At 39.8% G+C, this 24,094-nt stretch overlaps 1 protein-coding gene across 2 annotated transcripts; it reads right to left on the reverse strand.

Moving 5' to 3' along the window:
• Positions 1–2,814: 2,814 nt before the first annotated feature.
• LOC139455890 (serine/threonine-protein phosphatase 4 catalytic subunit) lies at positions 2,815–21,414 on the reverse strand. Of its 2 annotated transcripts, none has more exons than XM_071237435.1 (9): positions 21,322–21,414; positions 9,753–9,784; positions 8,976–9,099; positions 8,305–8,457; positions 7,546–7,719; positions 6,203–6,329; positions 5,127–5,316; positions 4,403–4,481; positions 2,815–3,530 (listed from the first exon to the last, which is right to left on the reverse strand). In XM_071237435.1, exons 2-9 carry the CDS (start codon positions 9,776–9,778, stop codon positions 3,480–3,482), a joined length of 924 nt encoding a protein of 307 aa, XP_071093536.1. In that variant the 5' UTR covers positions 9,779–9,784; positions 21,322–21,414; the 3' UTR covers positions 2,815–3,479. The 2 variants fall into 2 exon arrangements, with proteins under 2 accessions (XP_071093536.1, XP_071093537.1); XM_071237436.1 differs by lacking the exon at positions 21,322–21,414 and adding an exon at positions 13,120–13,371.
• Positions 21,415–24,094: the final 2,680 nt, after the last annotated feature.

The following is a 24,094-nucleotide window of genomic DNA, read 5'->3' on the forward strand; positions in this document are numbered from 1 at the left end:
CCACTCCAGAAACAAGGTACACACACATACGCCACTTCTAGCCATAGACACTCTGATGATGAAGGTAAAGCTAATCTAATGAGCTAACTGATGCCTAAAGTGAGAATGATGCTACTGTACTCTCGCACACTCATCATTTGGTTGGGACAATCTTATTTTTTCCATGTTACACCAAATTGATTATATATATGCATGTAAATATCTCAATGCTTTGCAAACGTTGAAGCATATATATTAGGTCATTTGATTCTGTAAATATGAAACAGTTTGGACACAAGTGTACATTGGCTTATGTGTAAAATAGAAAAATATTTTGATGTTGAGACATGAAAATATGACGGGAGCCTCAGTCAGCCAAATGCATATTGTCCGCCACGTACATGTTTGACAAGTTTATAAACATAATTATTATTCTGCTGTACAAATACCAAAAGTATCTCGTCTTCTAAACCAGTCATAGCCTTCAGCAATCAAAAAGTGAACAGCAAAATCATTACATGTATTCCCCAGTGCATTGCTGGGCCCACACTTTGAGAAGTGCCATATTGTTGGTGCTGACATACAGATGTGTTTCATGCCCATGGGTTTTGATATAAGTCCTATCCCATGTCTGTTGAACTGAGTATATTTTGTATTCCACATACATGGGACTTGTATATGATATATGCTAGAACTATGGGACCTGATATACCATATGCTGCGACTATGGGACCTGATAAACCATACATATCCTGTAACCATGGGAACTGATATACCATATCCTGTAACCATGGGACCTGATGTACCGTATCCTGTAACCATGGGACCTGATATACCGTATCCTGTAACTATGGGACCCGATATACCATATCCTGTGACAATGGAACCTGATATACCATACCCTGTAACTATGGGAACTGATATACCATATCCTGTAACTATGGAAACTGATATACCATATCCTGTAACTATGGGAACTGATATACCATATCCTGTAACTATGGAAACTGATATACCATATCCTGTAACTATGGAAACTGATATACCATACCCTGTAACTATGGAAACTGATATACCATACCCTGTAACTATGGAAACTGATATACCATATTCCATAATACTGGGACCTTGTATATTCAAGTGTGGGGAACGGAGCTCCTGACGCTCCCCCTCCACAGTGGTAATGCTTATTGTAAAGGTAGCTGTTGAATGACGGCTCCTATGATTGTCCTGTGTGAAGCAACAGTGTGGGCCGATCCACACATCTCTGTCATCAACTAACCTATTGAGCCGAGGCAGGAAAATCTATGAACTATCTCCCCTTTGTGCAGGCACTGACAATCATTTCTGGCTGTTTGGTCCAAGTACATGACATTCCGTGTGGTAAAGTCCACTGCCATTCAGTGTCCAGAGGAACATGTAAGGGAGATAACTGTACAACAGGTTGGGTTGCACTGTGGGATACTCACAGATGCATGGACAGAATGGTCCTGTAATATTGTTACATATTGATGAAATTGCCATAGAAAAATATACACCTCTCATCAATGATGTGCAGAGTTTAAACATGTACATACAAGCTGGGGAAAGATGATCAACACAAGAACACAGAAGCAATGACAAGAGATGAGCGTCAACTATTATATTACAATGAGTGATATGCTGTGTTGGTATATGACAAGGTGAAGCTGGGAAGTACTGCTGGTGGACTACACTCACACAGACACCATCCTCATTTATCCAGGGTATAATATCTTCGTATCAGGATACATACCTGGCACTCCTTTGCCGCTATAGATTCAAAATGTTCTGTTCAAAATATGCACTCAAAAGAAGTTTAAGAACACCCGTTTCTTTCATATTACCGTATATAACACCCTGGATGACCGAGGATGCACAAACACACAGGGTGAAGTTAACACAGGCTCATATCTTCAACACACAGTAAACAGGCAGTTCAAGGAAGTAACTCTGTGGGCTGGGTTTGACATCACCTTGAACAGTTTTCCGTCAGTTACATAACGGAGGGTCAGTTGATGTGGGAGTGATGCATGTCTTGACATTTACCGCTTAGGTGAAACCCACAAGCATGGTATGGTGCTGAAAACCTAGAAACAGGGCTAAGCTTGGATATGAACTCACAATAAAATATTTTAAGGTATGCCTTAAGGATGAAACTCCCCACAGTGAATTGTGGAGCCTTAGACGACTTGGCCCCATCAATATGAACCAGGTAGAATGACGATTCTGGGGCATGTAAGTGAAATAGCTCACACCTATCATAAAATCGGAAGGTTCTATGTAAGGGGTCTTATCCAAAATTAATAAAGCTGTGTGAAATGGCAAGATTCCAATCCTGTTTTGGTCTTACCCAGGGTGTGGAAACATACTGTAGCCTGATCTCAGACACTAAGTAAATCACACATCAGAAGTGAAATTTTGTAGCTGGAACCCTGGGACATCAAGACAAAACCCAATGATGATATTAGGATATTATTCTGTCTTGGCATGTTGCAACAAATCCACATTCTAATCAAACAAAATATTTTTATCAGCAGACAGATTAAATATAATCTAAAATATCAGGATATATGTCCTATCTTACTTACAACACAGCAGTGCTTCAGATTGTCCAAAGACCAGGTCATTGATCCCTTAAATTACAAATCACCCTCTATTTCTGAGCTATTAGGGTCTCCATGGCCTGCATGTCGAATACCGGGCCCATCGTTCACAAGTATTCAACCAATCTGAACAATCTGAAGCCATGGTACAGTGCTATATACCTGCTACCTGAAGCCCCCCATCCCCACCCCACCCAACCCCTCCCCTAGCCATACACTGACAGACCATACAAATCCTTTACAAAACTGACACACACACACCTGATGTCACACAAAGGGTCAGCTTCAATCTAGCTCTGAGGACAGTGGGGCTGTGTCGCTGTCCAAATCAGTGTGATATATGTCAGCGTTCGACACAGTCACTTCCACAAGCTTGTTTCAATGTTAGTAACTATGTCTCCATTCCAATGTGGAATGACATCAACATGATCAAACATACACTAATTCATCATCGTCATCATTTCGTACATCTAAAATGTAAACAGGACTTGTTCAAATTCTTTATTGTACATGAATATCAACAATTTTGGAGAAAAAATAAAATACAAATATAGGTAAAATGACAGGTAGCTAGATTCAGTAGTCTGAGAACACACTGAAGTGTTTCTCCACAGAGGCCAGAAAACAATCACACAATTTCTTCACAGTTTCCACAGACTGCAGTGTACAAGGTGTCAGCGATGCTGTCATGAATCCAGACACCCAAACACGCAGCACTTGACCTGACCTCGGTCTCGGAGGTCATGACACTGTGAGACAGGAGAGACCTCCAGTTCGGCTGCTGACACTGTCTTGTGTCCTCTGTGTTGATGATGTGATGACGGTGAAATGAGTATCTTACAATGGGATGAGCATGGAGACTACAGATGACGCTGGTTAAAGGAAGTAGTCCGGCTGTGGTTTCTTTGACGGTATACCTCGTGATTCCTGGAACAGGTGACCACAAACAAGATGTCAGTGAAATAGTTGTATGAAGTTTGAGGATACCTCTAAATTGTAAAGAGTCAGGGGTTGATTTAACTGCTGGCCAGTTAGCCCATCGCCACTTAAAATTACAAAGAGCTTGCTGAAACATAAAGTAGATGGCCTGTCTGGCAAGTCAAAATTTCATCCCTTCTCCGTGAATGCTTCATTTTTTTAACTGGATCATCTCAGTAGAATGACAATCGGCTGCCAGTTTGTGATGTTGTGTCCATGAAATTCTTTATTTGCTCATAAATCATTACGAAATGAGGCAAACGAAAGCCAAGATTTAATCTCAGAGAGCAGAAAAAAATGTTTCAGCGGAGAGGAGTTCTAAAATTTAGAGCTATGCTATCACAGGTTCGGCCAATTCCCGACCATTTAGTTGTAGGCCAGCAAGTTTGGAGAAGGGCAAGTAACTTCAAAAGGAGCAAGCCATGCTGGCTACAAACAAATTTGTTGTTAAATCTACCCCTGAACATTTCATGAAAACATGTTTGTCCATAAAGCCATATGTAACAGAAAGATACAATTAATTAATTATTTTGCCAAATGAAATGTGTTGATAAGGAAGGTTGATAGATTGTATCAACTTCAAGCTCTTGCAAGAATATCCCCACATTCAACATCCTGCATGGTCATGTTTGTTTGTTTTGTTTGTTTGTTGTTTAATGCCGCACCCAGCAATATTCCAGTTATATGACAGTGGTCTAAGTAATCAAGTCTGGACCAGACAATCCAGTGATTGACATCATGAGCATTGATACATGTTATTGGGATACAATGACATGCATCAACCAAGTCAGCGAGCATAGTTGCCTGTTACTGTGACATACCTGTGGTGCTGCCTCAAAGATTGTGAAGTCCCTCTGCAAGTGTTCGTCTAGCTCCAGGATAGCAGCCACATTCCCACATCTAACAAACACACCAACAATCAGTCAACAGTGATCCAAATGTACAAAATAAATATAAGTAACAGAGCAATATTCAAGCTATATGACGTTGGTCTGTGAATAATCAATTCTGGACCAGACAATCCAGTGACTGATATCATGACCATTGATCTTCGCAATTGGGATACAATGACATGCATCAACCAAGTCAGCGAGCCTGACCACCTGATCCCGTTAGTCGCCTCTAACAACAAGCATAGTCGCCTGCTATGACAAGCATTGGTTGCGGAAGACCTATTCTACACCAGATCTTCACAGGTCATGATCAATACTGACTATCATATAGATGGTGGAAACAGTAATAGAAACTAACAGTTTTAGTCCACTATTCCTCAAAATGATAACATATAGCAAAACCCTAAAAAAGGCCAAATTTATACTAGTCCTTAGGATACTTTAACTATTGCACAATTTGGCAAGGACTATAGGACAAGTGCCAATTTCTAACGATGTGGAAATAATGTATTTGATGTTTGCGGCAGGTTACTTCATCTTTAGGTCCATGCAGTGACTGGTATCAATATTTGTTGCCAAGTGAATTCTAAAGGCCAATGCAGCCAAATCAGTCCAAATCTAGATCATACAGAGTTAACTATTGTAGACGTACCTGTAGCAGTAGTTGGGGGCGGACCACACTGTTAATACTGTTTCATTGAAATGCCACTTGTATCCCTCCATCACCAGCTGATGAGCTCGGCAGATCAAGTCGATGTCGTTAGCAGCATTAAACTGTGCCACAACGTCACTGCCAAACAGGTACCCTGCTCCCCGCGGACTCACCCCCCAGCCCTGCATATCTGAAGAGAGACATTCAACATGTTGACAAACACTCTTGGGACACATTAGTACCTAATACATTAACCAGGTGACAGTGAGTGAGTATGGTTTTACGCCGCTTTTAGCAATATTCCAGCAATATCACGGCGGGGGACACCAGAAATGGGCCCACACATTGTACCCATGTCGAGAATCGAACCCCGGTCTTCAGCTTGACGAGCGAACGCTTCAACCACTAGGCTACCCGACAGCCCTTAACCAGGTGACAACTCGGGGGGAAAAAAGTACTGGGTCAGCACAACTAGCTTTCATTTTCTGTATACAAGAGCTAATCATTCATGAATAAACGTGGTGTAAACAAAGACTGATTCGTTAAACATACCTGGGTCCCAATCCACAAACTGTTCATAGGTTCATATTTTTCATTTGCAAATTTGTTATAGCTAGACCAGTACTTTTCAACAACTGTCCATAAAATTCAAGAACTTTTCCAGCACTTTGATGGTAAAATGACAGAAGCAGAATATATTGAAGGAGTAAGCATATACTTCTAAAATTGTGTTCCTCATAACAAAGAAGTTGACATCCATAAATTCCTTATGTGTATCACTTCTAAGTGCCTTTCAAAGACTTAATACATTTACTGTTTTCATGAAAACATTTGACTTTTATATTAAAATCAAATTTAAAGTAGTCAGAAATGCTGGTTGAATCATTTTCAAGATGAGATAACCCAGGAAGTCTGTTTGAGAGACATGGTTGTTCAGGACCTGGGCCCCGATCCACGAGGTGTTGGTAGCATTACGAGCCTTTGCAACTATACACAGGGTTCGCACAGATTTGAAAAGTGGTTGAATTAAACCATGCTTTTTTCTGTGACCCTATCTGTGACATGCTGTGACCTACCTTCTGGATCCGACCACAACAGGTCACACATGGGTCCGTCGTGTGGCACTTCCTGTTTACGATCAATAGCCCGGATTTGATCAAGCGTCTGAATAGACGGTGAGAGGCCACCATGTACGCAGAATATCTGAAATAGGAAACAAGATTGTATACACTACTCCGTATTTGTTCTGGGGTGTGGAATATCACATCATAAAACATTTGTCAAAGTACTCACTTGCTGGTGTTTTGTTTGTTGTTTAACGCCGCACTCAGCAATATTCAAGCTATATGACGGCGGTCTGTAAATAATCAAGTCTTGACCAGACAATCCAGTGATTGACACCATGAGCATCGATGCACGCATTTGGGATACAATGACATGCATCAACCAGGTAAGCCGCATGCATGGGTTCCTGAAGACCTATTCTACCCCAGATCATCACAGGTCAAAGTTCACAATTCTTTAGCAACACAGCCTGCTAGATCTGACAAGATCTGTTAAGCATTTGAGGCCAATGGCTTATTATGAAATCATGTTGTGACATGATGCTCTGGAGTGAGTGAGGGAATGTTATTTTACAGTTGACAATGCTCCAGATATATCTTATAATCATTTCTGCTGGTAAAAAATCAGATCAGAGCCTGGAATGAGTTAGTAGAGTTTTATGCGTCTTTCATCAATACTCCACATGACATGGGCTTCAAACATTGAACCTATGAAGGGAATAGAACCTGGACCTTTGGTGTCCCAGGCAAACATTTAGACAACTAGGCTACCCCACCATCACCTGACAATCCAGTGATTGACAACATGAGCATCTATCCACCATTTGGGATATGATGACATACATCAACCAAGTCAGCGAGTCTGACCACCCGTTCCCGCTAGTCGTTGTTATGACAAGCATAATCACCTTTTACGGCAAGCATGGGTTGCTTAAGACCTATTCTAGCCAGGACCTTCACGGTTTCAGGGTCTAATGACACACATTCAGACAGGTCATACACAATAACCACCCGATCATTACCGTATGTGGCTTATGTGACACAGCCTATCGAAGACCCATTCTCAGCAGATTCCAGGATGAGATCCTGTTCTCAAATGCCTCTTACAACATCAGAACAGGTTGACATGGCAGTCAAGTGCAGCAGCAAGCTACACTGTTCTTTCCAGACAGAGATATAATTATTCAGACCTACACAGGCTGAAAACATGTGGGGATTCCAGACAAGGTTCATGGTCATGATGTTAATCACTGGATTGTCTGGTCCAGACTTGGTTATTTACAGACCACTGTCATACAGCCAAGATATTGCTGACAAACAAACAAACAAACAATATACAGGTGGTAGACACCTACCTTCCCATCAATAATTGCTGACAAGCTGAGATAGTCGAAGATTTCTGTGCAATATCTCCAAACAGTGATGGAGCCATACTTGCGAAGACACTCATCATAGAAGCCGTACACCTGCGTGATCTGCCGACTCTCGTGGTTGCCACGGATCAGGGTTATCCTGTCTGGGTATCGGACCTAACAACAGAGCACATCAACAGACCTGTTAGACCTGTTGCAAAGCTAAACTACAACATACCCGTGTTAATCAGTAAAATACAAGTAAGAACATGAATTCCAGACACTATCCATTGCTGGGATCAGCCTGAATATTATACACTCTCTTCACTGAACACTTCTTTTCACCATGAAAGTCATAAGAGTAATACAGCAAGTCTAATAAAGGTGCCTGCTGAAACTGTTTTTTTCATTCTTGAATAAGTGTTTTGAATTCAGGACAGTTGAGTGAATGAGTGAGTATGGTCTCACGCCGCTTTTGGCAATATACCAGCAATATCACGGGACACCAGAAAAGAGCTTCACACACTGTACCCTTGTTGGGAATCGAACAGGGCTGTTGAGATGTTGCCTGGACGAATAATATAATAATTTGACAGGCAATTAAGAGTCAGCTTTAACACGGACAAAACAGGCTGCTTAAACAACATAGCATTGTGATTACCCATTTCACAAACCTGGTCGAGTTGGTTCGGAAATTGGAACATCAAAAGCGTGAGTTTACTGGTTTGCAAGGGAAAAGATTTGGACTTGATAGTTACATACCTTAAGAGCTAGAAGTAGTAAGAATGTTTCCACACTGTAAAAGCCCCTGTCTACGAAGTCCCCCATGAATAGGTAGTTTGTGTCAGGGACATCACCTCCAACTTTGAACAGTTCCTTGAGGTCATAGAATTGACCATGAATGTCTCCACATACCTGCAACATCAATAAAAAATGATGGTCATAAAGGATCATGACAGATTCCTTGCTTGTTAAATAAATGCTTGCTGTAAAAGGCAACTATGCTCGTCGTAAGAGGCGACTAACAGGATCAGGTGGTCAGACTTGGTTGATGCATGTCATCGATCCCAATTGCGTGGATCGATTCTCATGATATTAATCACTGGATTGTCAGGTCCAGACTCGATTATTTACAGACCGCCATCATATTGCTGGAATATTGCTGAGTGCGGCGTGATCTACAGAATTGGGATATGATGACATGCATCAACCAAGTCAGCGAGGCTGACCACCCGATCCCATTAGTCGCCTCTTACACCAAGCAGTATCTGACATGTAAACAGGCGGTTATAAACACTCATACAGTCGACCTATGCTAACATGGCTTTAATCATGATAATCTAAAAAGACAAATTATCACATGGGTTGTAACATGTTTAAGTCACTTCTATATTTTTCCAAAATAAAACTACTCCCACCCTGACAGTACTTACCGTGACAGGGGAGTCAACTCTCTGCACGTTGCTCTCTTCCACCAGGATTTCCCGCGCTTTGGCACACAAGGCCTTCACCTCACTCTCCTTGATCACCTCGCAGCGACGCAGCTGCTCAATTTGTCTGTCAGAGAAATACAACATTACTGGCTACTGACAAAAGTCACTTCATCTACAGCACCAACTGACACACTTGGTCACGGACATACTACGAAAGTAAAATCATGTTCAAAATTGGCTTTTTCCAAACTCATAATTTTCTAAAATTCATAGGTATATCGTAACATTGCACTCAATGCATTAATGTAAAACCGTGCATTAAAACCTCCCTCTTTATTTGTCCTGTTTTCAGCAAAATAGAAGTCACCTCATAAATAATAAGTGCATTTATAATGTGCCAGATTCCATTCACAAAGTGGATGCTCATGGCGCTACACTATTATTACCCCGGTCAATGGATCAGTGAGCACTCGATTTTCATTCTCAGCCCAAGCTGCCTGTAGGGTGCTAGAAGGTTCACAGCCACATTACCATCTCATCCTACCGGGTACCCACCCATGACATTAGTAATAATTATATGAACATGAATTAGATGTTTTTAATTTTTACTGACAATTCTTGCAGACATGGGTTTGATTATCGTTCTGAGCAGGTTTCAATAAATCCCTGTCCAATGAACAGGGAAAGATTATTCTAAGGGATAGCATAATATTTCATGTTTCAGGGCATTTCTTCATACCAACATCGAGTTGATCTCTACACCTGGTTAACACTCACCTGTCAAGGTCACTCATGTCGCTCATCTTGACCTGAAACAAACAACATAAAATATAGAATCTGATCAATATTTGTTTGTTGTTTTAGCCACAGTAAGCAATAATCATGTCAGCCTCCAAGTAATCAAGCATGGGCTAGGCAAACCAGTGACTGAAATAACGTACAAGTGAGTGAGTTGGATTTAATGTCGCTTTTATCAGTATTCCAGTTATATCACGGTGTGTCAGCTTAATGTGGGAGGAAAGCCCGAAGTGATGCAGGTCTCGGAAGTTTACCACTTCGGTGAAACCCACGAGCACGGGTATGGTGCTGACAAACCTAGAAACATAATCGGGGCGTACCGAGATTCGAAGCCAAAATCATAGGTTTCTGGTGTGCCCAAGTGACGCAACCCTGCACAGCGAAATGCGGTGCCTTAGACGACTGGGCCACCCGTGCCCCCCGGCAAACCCGTCACGGAAATAACATACAACATACCAGCTTGACGTATGACACATGCAGACACGACCACAAGTCTGTTAGTCCGGGGCCAGAGAAAATCCAGAGGAACTATGTTTTCAACCTAAATCTAATTATTTTGCATGAGCCATAGTCCGATATGAGCCATGGACTAGTTGGTTTCACCCAAAGTGTCTACTCCTGTACATGTAATAACTAAGTCACAGAGCCTGACCACCTGATCCAACTAGGTCGCCTGTTATGACAAGCATTCACTGGGGACTCACTCTAACCAGACCCCACAAAGTCTGATACATAGTAACAGGCAACACACGGATGTACTTGGACTTCATCTTATAGTCATGACATTAGATACTCCACTGCCAGAGTCTGTGTGTCTTGTGACACAGTTTTCCTTTACAACATGTACATGAACCAGGAAATTGATGACTGGCAAATCTACATAATAATGAATCAAGGCAGAACGATGACCATAATAACATAACACCATGGCAGTAGTGATTCTAATGAAAGTCCTTACCATGCTTACCAAATACTTATAAATCACAAATATGAAACTTGACCTGCATCATGTACCATGGAAATAGATTTTCTAATAAAAGGCCTTACCAAATATTAATACCGGTAAATCACAATATGAAAATTGACCCAAATCATGTACTACGGCAGTAGAGATTCTCATGAAAGGCCTTATCAAATACTTATAAATCACAATATGAAAATTGGCCCAAACTGGCACCCTTGGTAAAGTATACACACAAGTGATATGATAGGTACAGCCTACTGATGCATATAGGATTCCATGGTTGTAAGCTAGAATACATTGCATCCATGTATACCGGTATTCCACAAACAGCTGTCAGTGGACCTGCAGAATGCAGACACTAGAGATACAATATCACCAACACAATGCATAAATAAATATTTAAGTATTTCCCTGCTGGTATTCCACCCACCACGGCCACAGCTGGTACTGCGAGACAAACATCCACTTGACAGCTTGTACACTGCCTCCATATCCCACGCACTCATGCAAATCAAATGATGCTCCTGATGTCATGACGTAAACATGAGCCTCTCATTTGACATACTGACCGACTACCAGCTGTCAATCACCTGGACTTCATGTCATGCATTCGTACAAACAGGGGGCAAGGGCACTGTCAGACATGCAACATCATGGGGAGTGGATCACTGTATTCTCAGAGTGCTCTACCTCAGACAAGACAGTGGTCAAGACAAGAGCCACAGTTTAACATGTATACTCCACTCAGACACAGTATTCTATTCTGACACTCAGACACAGTATTCTATTCTGAGTCGAGCACTCGATTTTCTTTCTCAGCTCCCTGGGAAGTGTACAACCCAAGCTGCCAGTGAGGCGCTAGAAGGTTAACAGCCACATTACCATCTCATCCTACCGGGTACCCACCCATGACATCAGCAGGAAAACAACAAGTGCCATCATTTAATGTTCTTTGAGGCCAGGGATCAGGGAGAAAGAGGGTGTGGCTATGTGCTTAAATTCTTTAATTGTTGGATGACAAGGTAGACACAATTATGCATTCCGTATTCGACGTAACAAGCCCCCATGTCGATATTTGCTAATATATTGGCTAGTGAACGATCCCAATTATCACCCCTTCTGATTGATCTATGTAGACAAGACTTATTTATTTGTGTATAATACTCACTCATGTGTATATACACCCTTAATTATGGGCAATCAAATTCTGGAAAATATATCTGTCGTGTATAGTATGCACCGACTTTTCTTTGTATCACTTCAGGCTGTCAGCATAAACCACGAAATCTTTCAACTGTTTCTTTTCTCACGAAAATTATATTCTAATAACTCTTTTGAGCCCCCTATTTCTAATTTTGATTATGTAGAATACGGTAATAACTGTAAAATAAAGAAGTTGTTACCCATAAATTGTGTCTACCTTGCTAAAATTCTTACAATACAGTAAATTTGGAAAGTTTTGCACCATGAAATAATCTACCACTAACCTTAACTGTGTCTGGAAAGTTTTGCGAGACTCTGTTGATGAGACTACCAAAGATCAAAGCTACTTCGGCACATGTTAGTTTTTATAAGCAGAAAACAGCGTGATGAAATTGTATCTCAGTGTCAGTCAGTGGGTTTTTGTAGTTGGCACGGAGGTTGGAGAAGCGTGTTTATCTAACAGTATAGACTGGCTTGGGTATTTCAGGATTAAGTAAGCAACTTGACGAGATGTGGCAGGTCAGTGAACTTTCCTGATTAGACCACTGACACTGAGTGACCATGTGTAATTAGGGTTACCATGGTAACAGGAAGTGATGGATTATTGATTTAATTATGCAACTGGCTGGTTGAAAATATGTGGAAGTAAATAGAAGAAATATACCTCCTTACGTTTTTTGCTTGTTTTGGATCCACAAAAAAAGTGCATCATGAAACTATTGTGAGTGTGTTACTCACAATATTCACAGTACTTTCCTGCTCGCAAAACTTTCCAGACTTACAGCATGTACAGTATCCTATGAGGGAACACATCCAGAATAGAACCTGGTCCATTCAGCATGGGTGAACACATAACTGCTGGGCTACCCCACTGCCCTATATTGTTGTGTCGTGACTATCAATACAGTAGCATCATCATTACGTACCGTTATTCAGATTACAACATGAACAGTCAATAAATTGTAGTCAGAACAAAAGCCACGGGTATCCTCAGAAATAACAATGAAAACTTAACTTTTCAAACACTTCAAATCTTATACCGGAAAACATTTTACGCAACTCATACCGATCACTTCATTCTTGAAATGTTCTCAGAAAAAGAGTAAACAATGACATGTATGCTTTTAACCAGTTCAACACGATTATCTCAGGAAAAATATTAAAATTTGTTATTCTTACTCCGTTACTTGTCAGGTTTCCAACAAAAGCTATTAGGAGTTTCCACTCCGAGATGACTTGGTATTGTCAGACAAGGTATGTAACTCTGATATCCCTGCTGTAATCGCAGATACAGCACGTAAGCTCACACACTGACACTTCCAGCAGTAGGATCCATGCAGCACCTAGAGACGTCCCACTCTGTATATGCTCTGTAAATATTGGCTAATTTGATAATGCGTGAAACCGGCGAGCCTCTTGCAATGTGTTCGTACCAAGGCTGTCAACAGACAACTGCTGGCCACATGGCTGTGTGTGTATTTATACCTGGCCACGGGGAGCTACACCTGTAATCACTGACTGAGTAATACACCTGGGATAGGTAGACTGGCCCACTGACCTCTTCACAAAGGCTTATAGTAGCTGATATCTGACACTATAAAGTGACAACTCACTCTCTGGTCACAGCAATATTTACTTGTTCCAGATCACGTTTGACCTAAATTCTAGAGGCACGTCATATACATATATAATGCTGGTCCGTTGTATACTAAACCATGCTGATAACCTAGATGTGCTTGATAACACATAGATAACTTGAAAGATTACATCAAGCTAACATGGTTAACTTAATGACTCAGATGCCAATTATATATCATTGACTCATGAAGAATCACGATATTGTAAGCCATAGTTTGGAATACATCATCTGCCACTTTAAAACGGCTGTCATTGATTGGAAATAATACTACTCATATAGACTCAACAGCTCAAAAGTATCACTATATTTCAATTAATCAAAAGATTATTGAGAAAATATACCTGAATATAAAATTTTCCCATGTAAACCTTCAATTTAATGCCAAAAATTAATTTGGCTGATCCAATAAATGCTAAAAATTGATTTTTCAACCTTCTCATTGTCCTTCTTAGCCAGGGTAATCTTGATAAATTGAAACATTTCTGCAGCAGAGAATTATTAATTTAGTATCAATATTCACAAATTTGTATTGATACAGCAGCGACAAAACAATTACATCAATATCACAATATACAGTGACATCCCTAGATTTTAGCCCGAGGTCAGAGTCCTGTAAAATAATTGTCTATTCTAGTAAGATCAGCCAATAATCAATGATAATACTGAGAGTCCACATACTCCCACCAAACATGCCAAAATCTGGAGAAAATGATGCCAAAAGACACTGACTTACAATTGTTAAGCACAGATTTGCATCATTGAATGTCAGTAATCTCCAAAACATCCAAACTAACTTCATGCCCCAGTGTATACATTCACCTTGTAAGCAATTATGCCTTACCTGAGCCAGTAACTAATTACATGATTTCATGTACTGATTTGGCTGTGGCTGCCAGACTGGCTTAGGCTACTTAAAACATGTAAAAAGTAACGCCATGTAATCCACACTCCACATAGCCAGATATATCTGTTGCCAACATGTACACGATATATGTAAGGAGCTAGTCTTCCTCAGTGAGCCTGTGTATCCTAATTTTATTTCACAACAGACGATTTCGCACAAAAACAACATATTTCATTTTTGAGTAATTTAAGGTTAAAAACTGTTAAAATTCAACATTATTTGGTTTCTTCTTTATTCAGTTTTAAGTAGAATATGTCAAAATAACACATTTGTTTTCCTCATATATACAATTTCAAAACAATACCTTACCATATTCATCCTTATCACATAATGTTTACTATCATGAATATTGATGCAAACCAATACAAATAATGTCACAGGCAGGTACAGCAGAAGAAATTGGCACTGGTCCTATAGTCCTTGCCAAACTGACCAATAATTAAGGTATCATCAGGTATAGTAGAAATTTGCCCCTTTTAAGCGTTTTGCTATATGTTTCAGGGTTTTACACAACGCAGAAATGTGCGTCCAGTACGCACAAATGTATAGTTCCTGTAAATAAAGTAATTATATAAAATATTACTGTACAGTAAACTACACCATTTCATTACTTTATTTCCTGTAAGGACCCTTAAAATTAGTAACTGTTTCTGGGCCCCTAGTTTTGTAGGTCAAGGTAGAACCCTGATGTTATCATTATACGGAGTAGTGGACAAAAACCTCTCGTGTCTATCGCTCAGGTACTGCCTTTAGTAAACTCATTTGTATTCCTGTATAAATTCTTAAGTTACTCTGGTGAAACAAAATGTGTCTTTGATAAGCTTAAGTGAGTGAGTATGGTTTTACGCCGCTTTTAGCAATATTCGAGCAATATCGCGGCGGGGGACACCACAAATGGGCTTCACACATTGTACCCATGTCGGGAATCGAACCCGGGTCTTCAGCGTGACAAGCGAACGCTTAAACCACTAGGCTACCCGACCGCCCCCTGATAAGCTTAAGAATGACATCATATGATGTGTGTTTTCTTATTGTCATGCATTAGGAAACAAAGTATGAACACTTGCCACAAGCTCACATACTACACTTTTTATTCCTTATATTATCAATACGAAAACACACTTGGCTAATAACCATGCTGATTAATAATCTCTCACATACATATATATCACAAATCAGTTGGGTCACTAAGCACAGCCACAACACCATATTTATGTTCTGTGGTGCACTCAGTCATGAAATTGAGGGTTTCACACACACACATTGATACAGCTCTTTGTAAAAGGCAGGGTTCATGTTGTGATCATAAGTTAACACAACACCTGTTGACGACTGCAATATCCATGTAGCAATTTGTGCTTGGAAGACATGTTATCTTTATTGTTATTGTTATAGTAATATGATAACACTTACAATGTCCATTCATTGGTGTAAGTTCCAAATGTTTAAACATGATCACGATGATAACTGTAACATATGCATCAGAATGGGGAAGCAGGGTTCACCCCAACACACCCTCCTGGAACTGAAGAAGTCATGCCATATAGATGCATCACTGACTAATTGGTAGGTAGGATAGTAACTGTTTTAATGTCAACACAAGTGACACGATAGCAGCATACCGTATTCGACGTAATAAGCGCCCAGGGCGCTCTCAAAATTAGAAATAGGGGGCTCTTATTAGAATATTATTTTCAGTTGAAAGATCATAAATTTCGTGGTTTATGCTGACAGCCTGAAATGTTTATATACGACAGATATATTTTTCCAGGATTAAATTGCCTATAATTAAGGGTGCATATAACATACGAGTGTGTATTATACACCAATAAATAAGTCTTGTGTACATTAATCAATTTTAAGGGGTGCTAATTGAGATCGTTCACTAGCCACTATATTAGCAAATATCGCCGTGGGCGCTTATTAGAGCAGGGCGCTTATTACGTCGAATACGGTAGTGGTCTGTCAGGGCCCAGTTCCACAAAGCGATCTTAGTGCAAAGACAATCACAACTCCCACACAGGTCTAAGATGGCTTAATGGCACTGGGCCCTGGTCAGGTGGTTGGATTGAAATTCACAAACTTTGACTTGCTGATAGCTATATCAACCACATTCTCCGTACAGGTAAGGTGAGGTGAAATGGGGTTTAACATCATATTCCAGATTATTGCACTTATAGAGGGACGTTCATGCACATGTGTGTGTGCATACGTGCACACTGGTACTACTCCAGCCTAATGCCGACTTTATAGTGCCAGCCTAGTCTGTCTCACAGACCCTGATACAAATATATCAAATACAGCCCATGCAAGTCCATAATCTTTGGCAAGTCTAGATTTCTGCAGTATCTGAAAATGAGAGAATCTCTGGGCCCCTTTTTATTAATTTTTAAAAAGATAATTTAACAACTGTTGTTTTTTTTCTGTACGATATGTCCATTTCAGAGACTAGATGTTAGTTTGTGCCAGCCCACTGAGATCCCATGCCGAGTGTCCACTCCAGCGTGTTCTGCAAGAACCTTGTAGCATGCCTGTAGCTACAGTCTCTCCCAACACTTCATACACTGGGAACAGTCTTGGGTAGGCAAAGTCTGTACCACTGCCAGGAAATGGATCAGGTATCATAACTTGAGAATGTTGTAGATTGAAAATATTAAAACGCTCTCATCATTTGCTTGTAACATGCATAATTCATCAAGTTGTACCAATCACTGAACATAATCAGACTCGGCTCTTAACCATGCTAACATTTTGCGTACTTTCCAGAAACTGCATGTCGAAGTTTATAAATTATAAATCTAATAAATATGTTAAATAACATTGACGGTGTCTAATATTGGTTGCATATTAGTGAGCAAGCATGGTTACACGCTGCTTTTGACATTACTTCTGCTACATTTTCGGTTATGTTACCATGGTTACTGTCAGCTTATTGTAACAGGATAAACACCATTGGTCAAATCCCACTAGTCTGCAGCTAATTTTGGATGAGTAGTTTATGTGAAAGATAGATTTTTGTAGAAATCAACAAATCCCTGAATTTTTTCACTAGTCTCCGATCAAAGGACTAGTGGCAGTGTCTACCCCTGATGTGGGAGTAAAGTCCGAAGTGATTGCATATTAGTCATGATATTCATGTTCATCAGCGGTAGAAACTAACATTTTTAGTCCACTAGTCCTTACAATGATATTAACATATGACAAAACCCTCAAAAATAGCAGGTTTCTACAAGTCCATGTTCTTAACTATTGGACAGTTTTGCAAGGTCTACAGGACTAGTGCGAACTTCTAACGCTGTTCATTTGTGTAATAATTCAAAGTATAATCATTATAAAGTAATCAACAATTCAGAATTTGAAATAATAAACCAAAATATACAGCACTATTTTTTCTCCACGCCCAAAGATGATTATTTCCAATCAATCACTGCATCAACAAAGGGTGGGCTGTAAGCTTGTTATCAGAAGATCAATATAAGATATCATTGGGATATAAATGTCTTTTTATCAAGTGTGCCATAGGGCACTCATGAAGATGTTTTGGTCTGCCCTTTGGGATCTAAAGATTCTTCTTTTGTACTCTGTGAATGTCATATCACCAAGAGCTAGATATAAGAGGTTGTATAACACAATGTTTTTCCCTTGCCTTTCATTGACATGGAGATTCCTTTTCATTTCTGAATGCCCAGGCTTATTTTGTTAATCACACTATTCATGTGATGAGGTGAGGTGAAATGGGGTTTAACGTCGCGTCCAAGATTATTGCACTTATATAGCGACGTGCATGCATGTGTGTGTATGGCTGCTTGTACTAGTCCGAACTGATGCCGATCTATAGTGCTAGCCCACCGAGATACCATGCCGCAGTTTAACATGAATACCCCACTCAGACACAGTATACTGACTTTGAGCTGACATGCAGTGTTAGAAATTGGCAGTAGTCCTATAATCCTTGCCAAACTGCCCAATACTTAAGGTTTCATAAAAACTAGTAGAAATTTGCCCTTTTTAAAGGTTTTGCTATTTGTTATCATAATAAGGACTAGTGGTCTAAAACTGTTAGTTTCTAACGCTGACATGTCCTTGTTTTAGCCCCCTAATGCCAAGCGCCAGACAGGGTAACAACAACTACGATCTTTTAACGTCTTTTGGTATGACGCAGCCAGGGATCAAACCCTGGTCCTGGTGGACGCTCTACCACTAGACCACGGAGGCAGTGTTCATGTGATGAAGTAAACTATCACCTGCTACAGACAATGAACACCACCACAAAGCTGTTTACTCTTATGCCCTTCTACAACCGTACAACAACACTGAAATTGCGATTTGAACTGTGCCTTGGGCACTAGAATGCAAAGAATGTGAACCTGACAAAATATATAATCATAATAATTGCAATTTCCATATCAAGCTTTAGTCTTAACATGTGTAATATGGTTGAAATGAGTTGAAGACTAACAGTGCTCGAAATTAAGCATGAAAATCCTTGTGTCCTTGTCTTAACCATCACGCTAAAAGTAAAAATTCAGAGTGTCCCCCATACAGCTATATTCAAATACTACAGGATGAAACCTATCCCAGAACCAGCCTTCTTCGCTATATGGTTGTAATAATGCTGATCTGATGTTAAATTTTAACTCACTCAACTAGAACCAGCCCTAATTTCTAACACTAAAGTTGGCCTAAACATTAACATGAATAACTCATTACGTCATTTTTTATGTTGCTGGAATCTAGCAATAATAAAGCTTGATTGAAATCAATAGAATTCCTTGTATGTTTTGAGTATTAATAAATAAATGCATTCTAATCAATATGTAATATTACAACCCGTTTCCCATGACAACAAAAGGGATGACTTCATCCTTTATCCTGAGCTCAAGTGACAATGGTTCAAAAATTTATCTGGAGACCTGATATAGTGTGGGATGTTGCTTTTACAGTTAGAAAAAATAAACATAATTGCCTTCTGCCTTTATTTTTTTTTTAATCTGGATAAAAATCTACTCATGTCCAACAGTTGCCAGTTAATCGTGATAAAAACAAACATGATAATCCTTGACTGACATGTGAATCACAATATTTTTCAAACATACAAATATCCTTCAAGAATCTGATTTTGACAGTAACACTGACAATGCAGTGTGATATGAGCATGGTGAGTTGCTCAGTACTAATACAGTAAGTCATACTATGTATCCATGTCATAGGTCTCATATTGTCTCAGCATGCTGCACAGGAATGTCAAATTAGGATATCATAATATCATCATGACTTGAAATATTTTTAAGGGTGTCCAGCTATTAAGATGCAAAATGAGAAAATATTGCACATGTCTTAAGGATTGTGTTTTGTCTAAACAATCCAAGCTATGTTAAACAAAAGTTAAACATGTTGAAAGAGTGGAAGGACTTCATGATACAACGAGTCTACCTTGGAATGATAAATCTAAAGTTTTGTCCACAGTTTTGTCTGGACACTCAGAATAATTACCATAATATTTTTCAGAATCTATCAGTATGATCAGGTCTAAGGCTAAACAAACAAAAATTAAATGTTAAAGTAGACAATTTATGGATAACAACTTCTTTCATTTAATTGCTCATAATTAAAGGTGCATATAACACATGAGTGCGTATTATATGCGAATAAATAAGTCTTGTGTACATTGATCAATCGGAAGGGGTGCTAATTGGGATTGTTCAGTAGCCAATATATTAGCAAATATCGCTGTGGGCAGCTTAGATGCGTAAAGATACAGTTGGGATGCGATATCATATATAGGTATCCAGATATTATCATGATTATAGGTGCGATATGATTCATATTCCGATAGAGTACTTGGATATCATAAGTTGATATTCTTTCTTTACACCAAATACTAAGTAGTAGTGAAAATTAGTAGTGAAACCATAAATATTTTCATCCATTGTCTAATCAGACTGCAGATAAGACTACTTATGTTTTTAGTTTTATTACAACTTCTTGTAGATTCTCAAGTGATTGTTAGCATTATCTCAACTGAAGCAAGATGCAATTTTTTAACATTTATAATGTCTGAATGCAGGCAGATAACTTTGAAGATGGGCAGGCAACACTTATAGGCCATCTGCCTTGTTCGAGTTTTAAAATATATACTGTGTAAGGGGAGGGAGGGGGTTCTTGATTCAAATACTGTAGGAGCAAACATCAGTGTCCCCAGGATCCCACTCAAATTTGAACACGCCACTAATTCACAACTCATTTTGGACTTGTAGTTAAGGCTATGTAAAATAACTAGATTTTGAGCATGTTTATGATGTTGAGAGTAATCCAAACAACTAGTCCTCAAGATTTGGATTAAGTCTTGGATTAACAAAGCTAAACTCTAGACTTCCAAACTAACAACTGTACCATGTGAGTGTCTGTGGTGTTGCGGTATGGCTTGATCCACTGATAATGTTGGAAGCGAACTTTGTTGTGATTTGAGATGACGTCCCTTTCACCCAAATGAAGTTCATGTCAAGAGTAGTTCATTCATTAATCTTCACTGCGATCACTCACGTAACACACATACGCCTTTCAAACAGCAAAATAAAACAAACAAGGCACCTTAAACCATAGCAATTAACAGATGAAAGCATAGACTAACCCTACGGTTTTCATAAACACTGGACATCACATAACACTTGAAAAGTCAAACGGTGACAAAGTGTCTGCGCTCCTGTCGATGATATCTCATCGCCTGTGTGAACTGGAACTATTCTCGGGTCAAGATTTTCAACAGGTGGTGAGATTTTTATGAAATAATCATCAGATAAATAAAATCATCTTTAGTATCATAATAGAAAACACTTACAGATAAATATGATATCCCGATCGTAAGAATCACCGATTTTCCCCCTCCGGTTACTGTCGAAACAAGTCCTGAATGGACGACTAACCCCGTTCTTGGCAGTCGCGTGCTTTGTCCGTATATTCCTAACAACTAGTAATGTTCATAATGCAGGCGTCAGTTATCTGAGATGAACTTGACACACATTTTGCGCTAAGTGTGTGGAAAAGCATTATCGGTGAAGTTTGAGTTTTAGCTTTTCTTTATATAGTATTCTTTGTTTACTGACAATGTAAATAGAATTGGTACATTTCGCTCTGACGTCTTAATATGCGTTGTTCAGGGCGCCCGCCCCGAGGGAGGAAGGCCCTATGTTCGATCCCCGACCGTGCCATACCAAAAGACGTTAAAAGATGGTACTTGTTGTTACCCTGTCTGTCGCTCGCATTTAGGGGCTAAAACAAGGACTGGTCAGCTCGGAGTCAGTATACTGTGTCTGAGTGGGGTATTCATGTTAAACTGCAGCATGGTATTTCAGTGGGCTAGCACTATAAAATCAACATGGGTCTAGTACAAGCAGCCACACACGTACGCGCGCGCACGCACACACACGGACACACGCGCGCATTCACGTTGCTTTATAAGTGCAATAATCTTGGACGCGACGTAAACACCATTTCACCTCACTTCTCACGATTTTGTACCCAAACCTGGGCCCGTGATTCAGCTACCAGACGCTCAACTGTATAGAACACTGTTGAATTTAGTGCTTATATGGTGCTTAGTGCTTGTGACTTACTTATTGTAACAATGTGTCCCTATATTCTGCTTAGTTACTATTGTTTGCAATATACGTGTAAAGTCATATATTATTATATACTGAAATATATATTGTTGTATATTCTTGGGTAAAAAGTCGCATACATCCCTTTCTTTGCACTATTATCATAGCATAATACAGTCTTGTAAAAAATTATAAAATTATGACTGTCACAAACCCTGCTGTCACTCCCACAGGTGTCACTCTCACAGGTGTCAATCTCACAGGTGTCACTCTCACAGATGTCACTCTCACAGGTGTCAGTGATGAGACAAACAGATTACAAACGCGTCTGAATTACGGACAAAGGTTAAAATACTAAACCCATTCCTACTTAATAGAGTAATTTCTATCTACTCCAAATACAAGATACGAGAGATATTTCAGTATTAAAGTCCTCGTGGCCAAGATTTCATAAACCATCATATGCTTTACTTTTGATTGTTTGTCTCACAGTAGATACTGAATAAGACTTTGACATCTACGTCGTGACACCTACTGATGTGAACACACAAAATAAAATTAAAAAGATAGAGACGCTAGTTCGAATATCACTTTGCTCTGAGACAGCTTTGTCAGTAGTACAAGTACATATGCTGGCTGATTTCTGCCAATGTCACACCGCGCCGCGCCGCACCGCACCGCACCCCGTCGCACCGCACCCCATCGCACCGCACCGCACCGCACCGCACCCCATCGCATCGCACCGCACCGCACCGCACCGCACCGCACCGCACCGCACCGCACCCCATCGCATCGCATCGCACCGCACCGCACCGCACCGCACCGCACCGCACCGCACCGCACCGCACCCCATCGCATCGCATCGCATCGCATCGCATCGCATCGCACCGCACCGCCATACGCCCGCGCTACGTTGACTCAGAAGAGGCTATACCTATGAATCATGATAAACATAAGTAAGGGTCAGATGATAGGAAGAGAGGGTTTGACAAATAGGCGCAAAATTCCACATCTGAACAATAACTGAAATAATATTGTTTATTTTTTTTTTTCGGCCGCTCTATGTTTGAATAAAACACACGACCACCGAAATCTTACAAAAACTATCTATCAACTTGCTAGATAATAACCGATCAGTACATTGTATGTTTTGTGGTCACTGTAAAGGAGAACAATGCCTCATCAGAATCAAATGCGCTTAGGATACTTGTTACCGTAAGAATAGTATAAACATTCTGAGAATAAGCATTTATCTTTACATGCTATATTAAGATATTTGCATGCTATATAAAATTAAAATCATATTGAAATACATGACGTTTTTTCAATTCCCTTTTTTCGATCGAACCAAACTAATTGGTCAAAATTTGTCAACCATGTAAACCTTAAATGACAACATAGCAGCTTCACCATTCAACTGTCTGATCGAGCACAAGCCGATTCCCGTCACGCACGGATGCAGATAGGGATGATTTCTGATGGTAAAGTACTCCCAAGAGTAAAAGTAGCATTTTTCTCTTCGCGACATTCTGCTTATATACTCCCCTGTAACTATTTTTGTCATTATGAATAAGTGAGTGTGCTTTAACGGATTTTTGAACGGTAATTAAGTTATTTCCCGGCGTGTTAGTTAACTAGGTATGTACCATTTGGTGAAACCCAAGGTCATATGATGCTGGCACGCCTAAGGGACGTAACTTTGTGTACTTAAATGAGGTACCCTAAACGACCGGATCACCTTGTCCATATGTAACCAATTGCAGCCGTATAGACGTGAAGTTAAGATACCACACATCTAAACTATTCCATACCAAACAATTCTTCCCAAACGAAAAATGATATCACATCTTGTCCAAAACTCAGGTAATATTTCCTCCATAGACAGGTATTGATCTAGAGTATTTATTTCATGACAGTGGGAAAATATTCCCTATCAGAGGACAAAATTGATTACTTGATTATATCATGTTGTAACAGTGTCACTTTGAATTTCGTCCATCCAACCAGCAGAAG

The sequence above is a fragment of the Haliotis cracherodii genome, unplaced genomic scaffold (genome assembly GCF_022045235.1).
Source record: "Haliotis cracherodii isolate W230 unplaced genomic scaffold, xgHalCrac1.p SCAF_11, whole genome shotgun sequence".
Taxonomy (NCBI): domain Eukaryota; kingdom Metazoa; phylum Mollusca; class Gastropoda; order Lepetellida; family Haliotidae; genus Haliotis; species Haliotis cracherodii.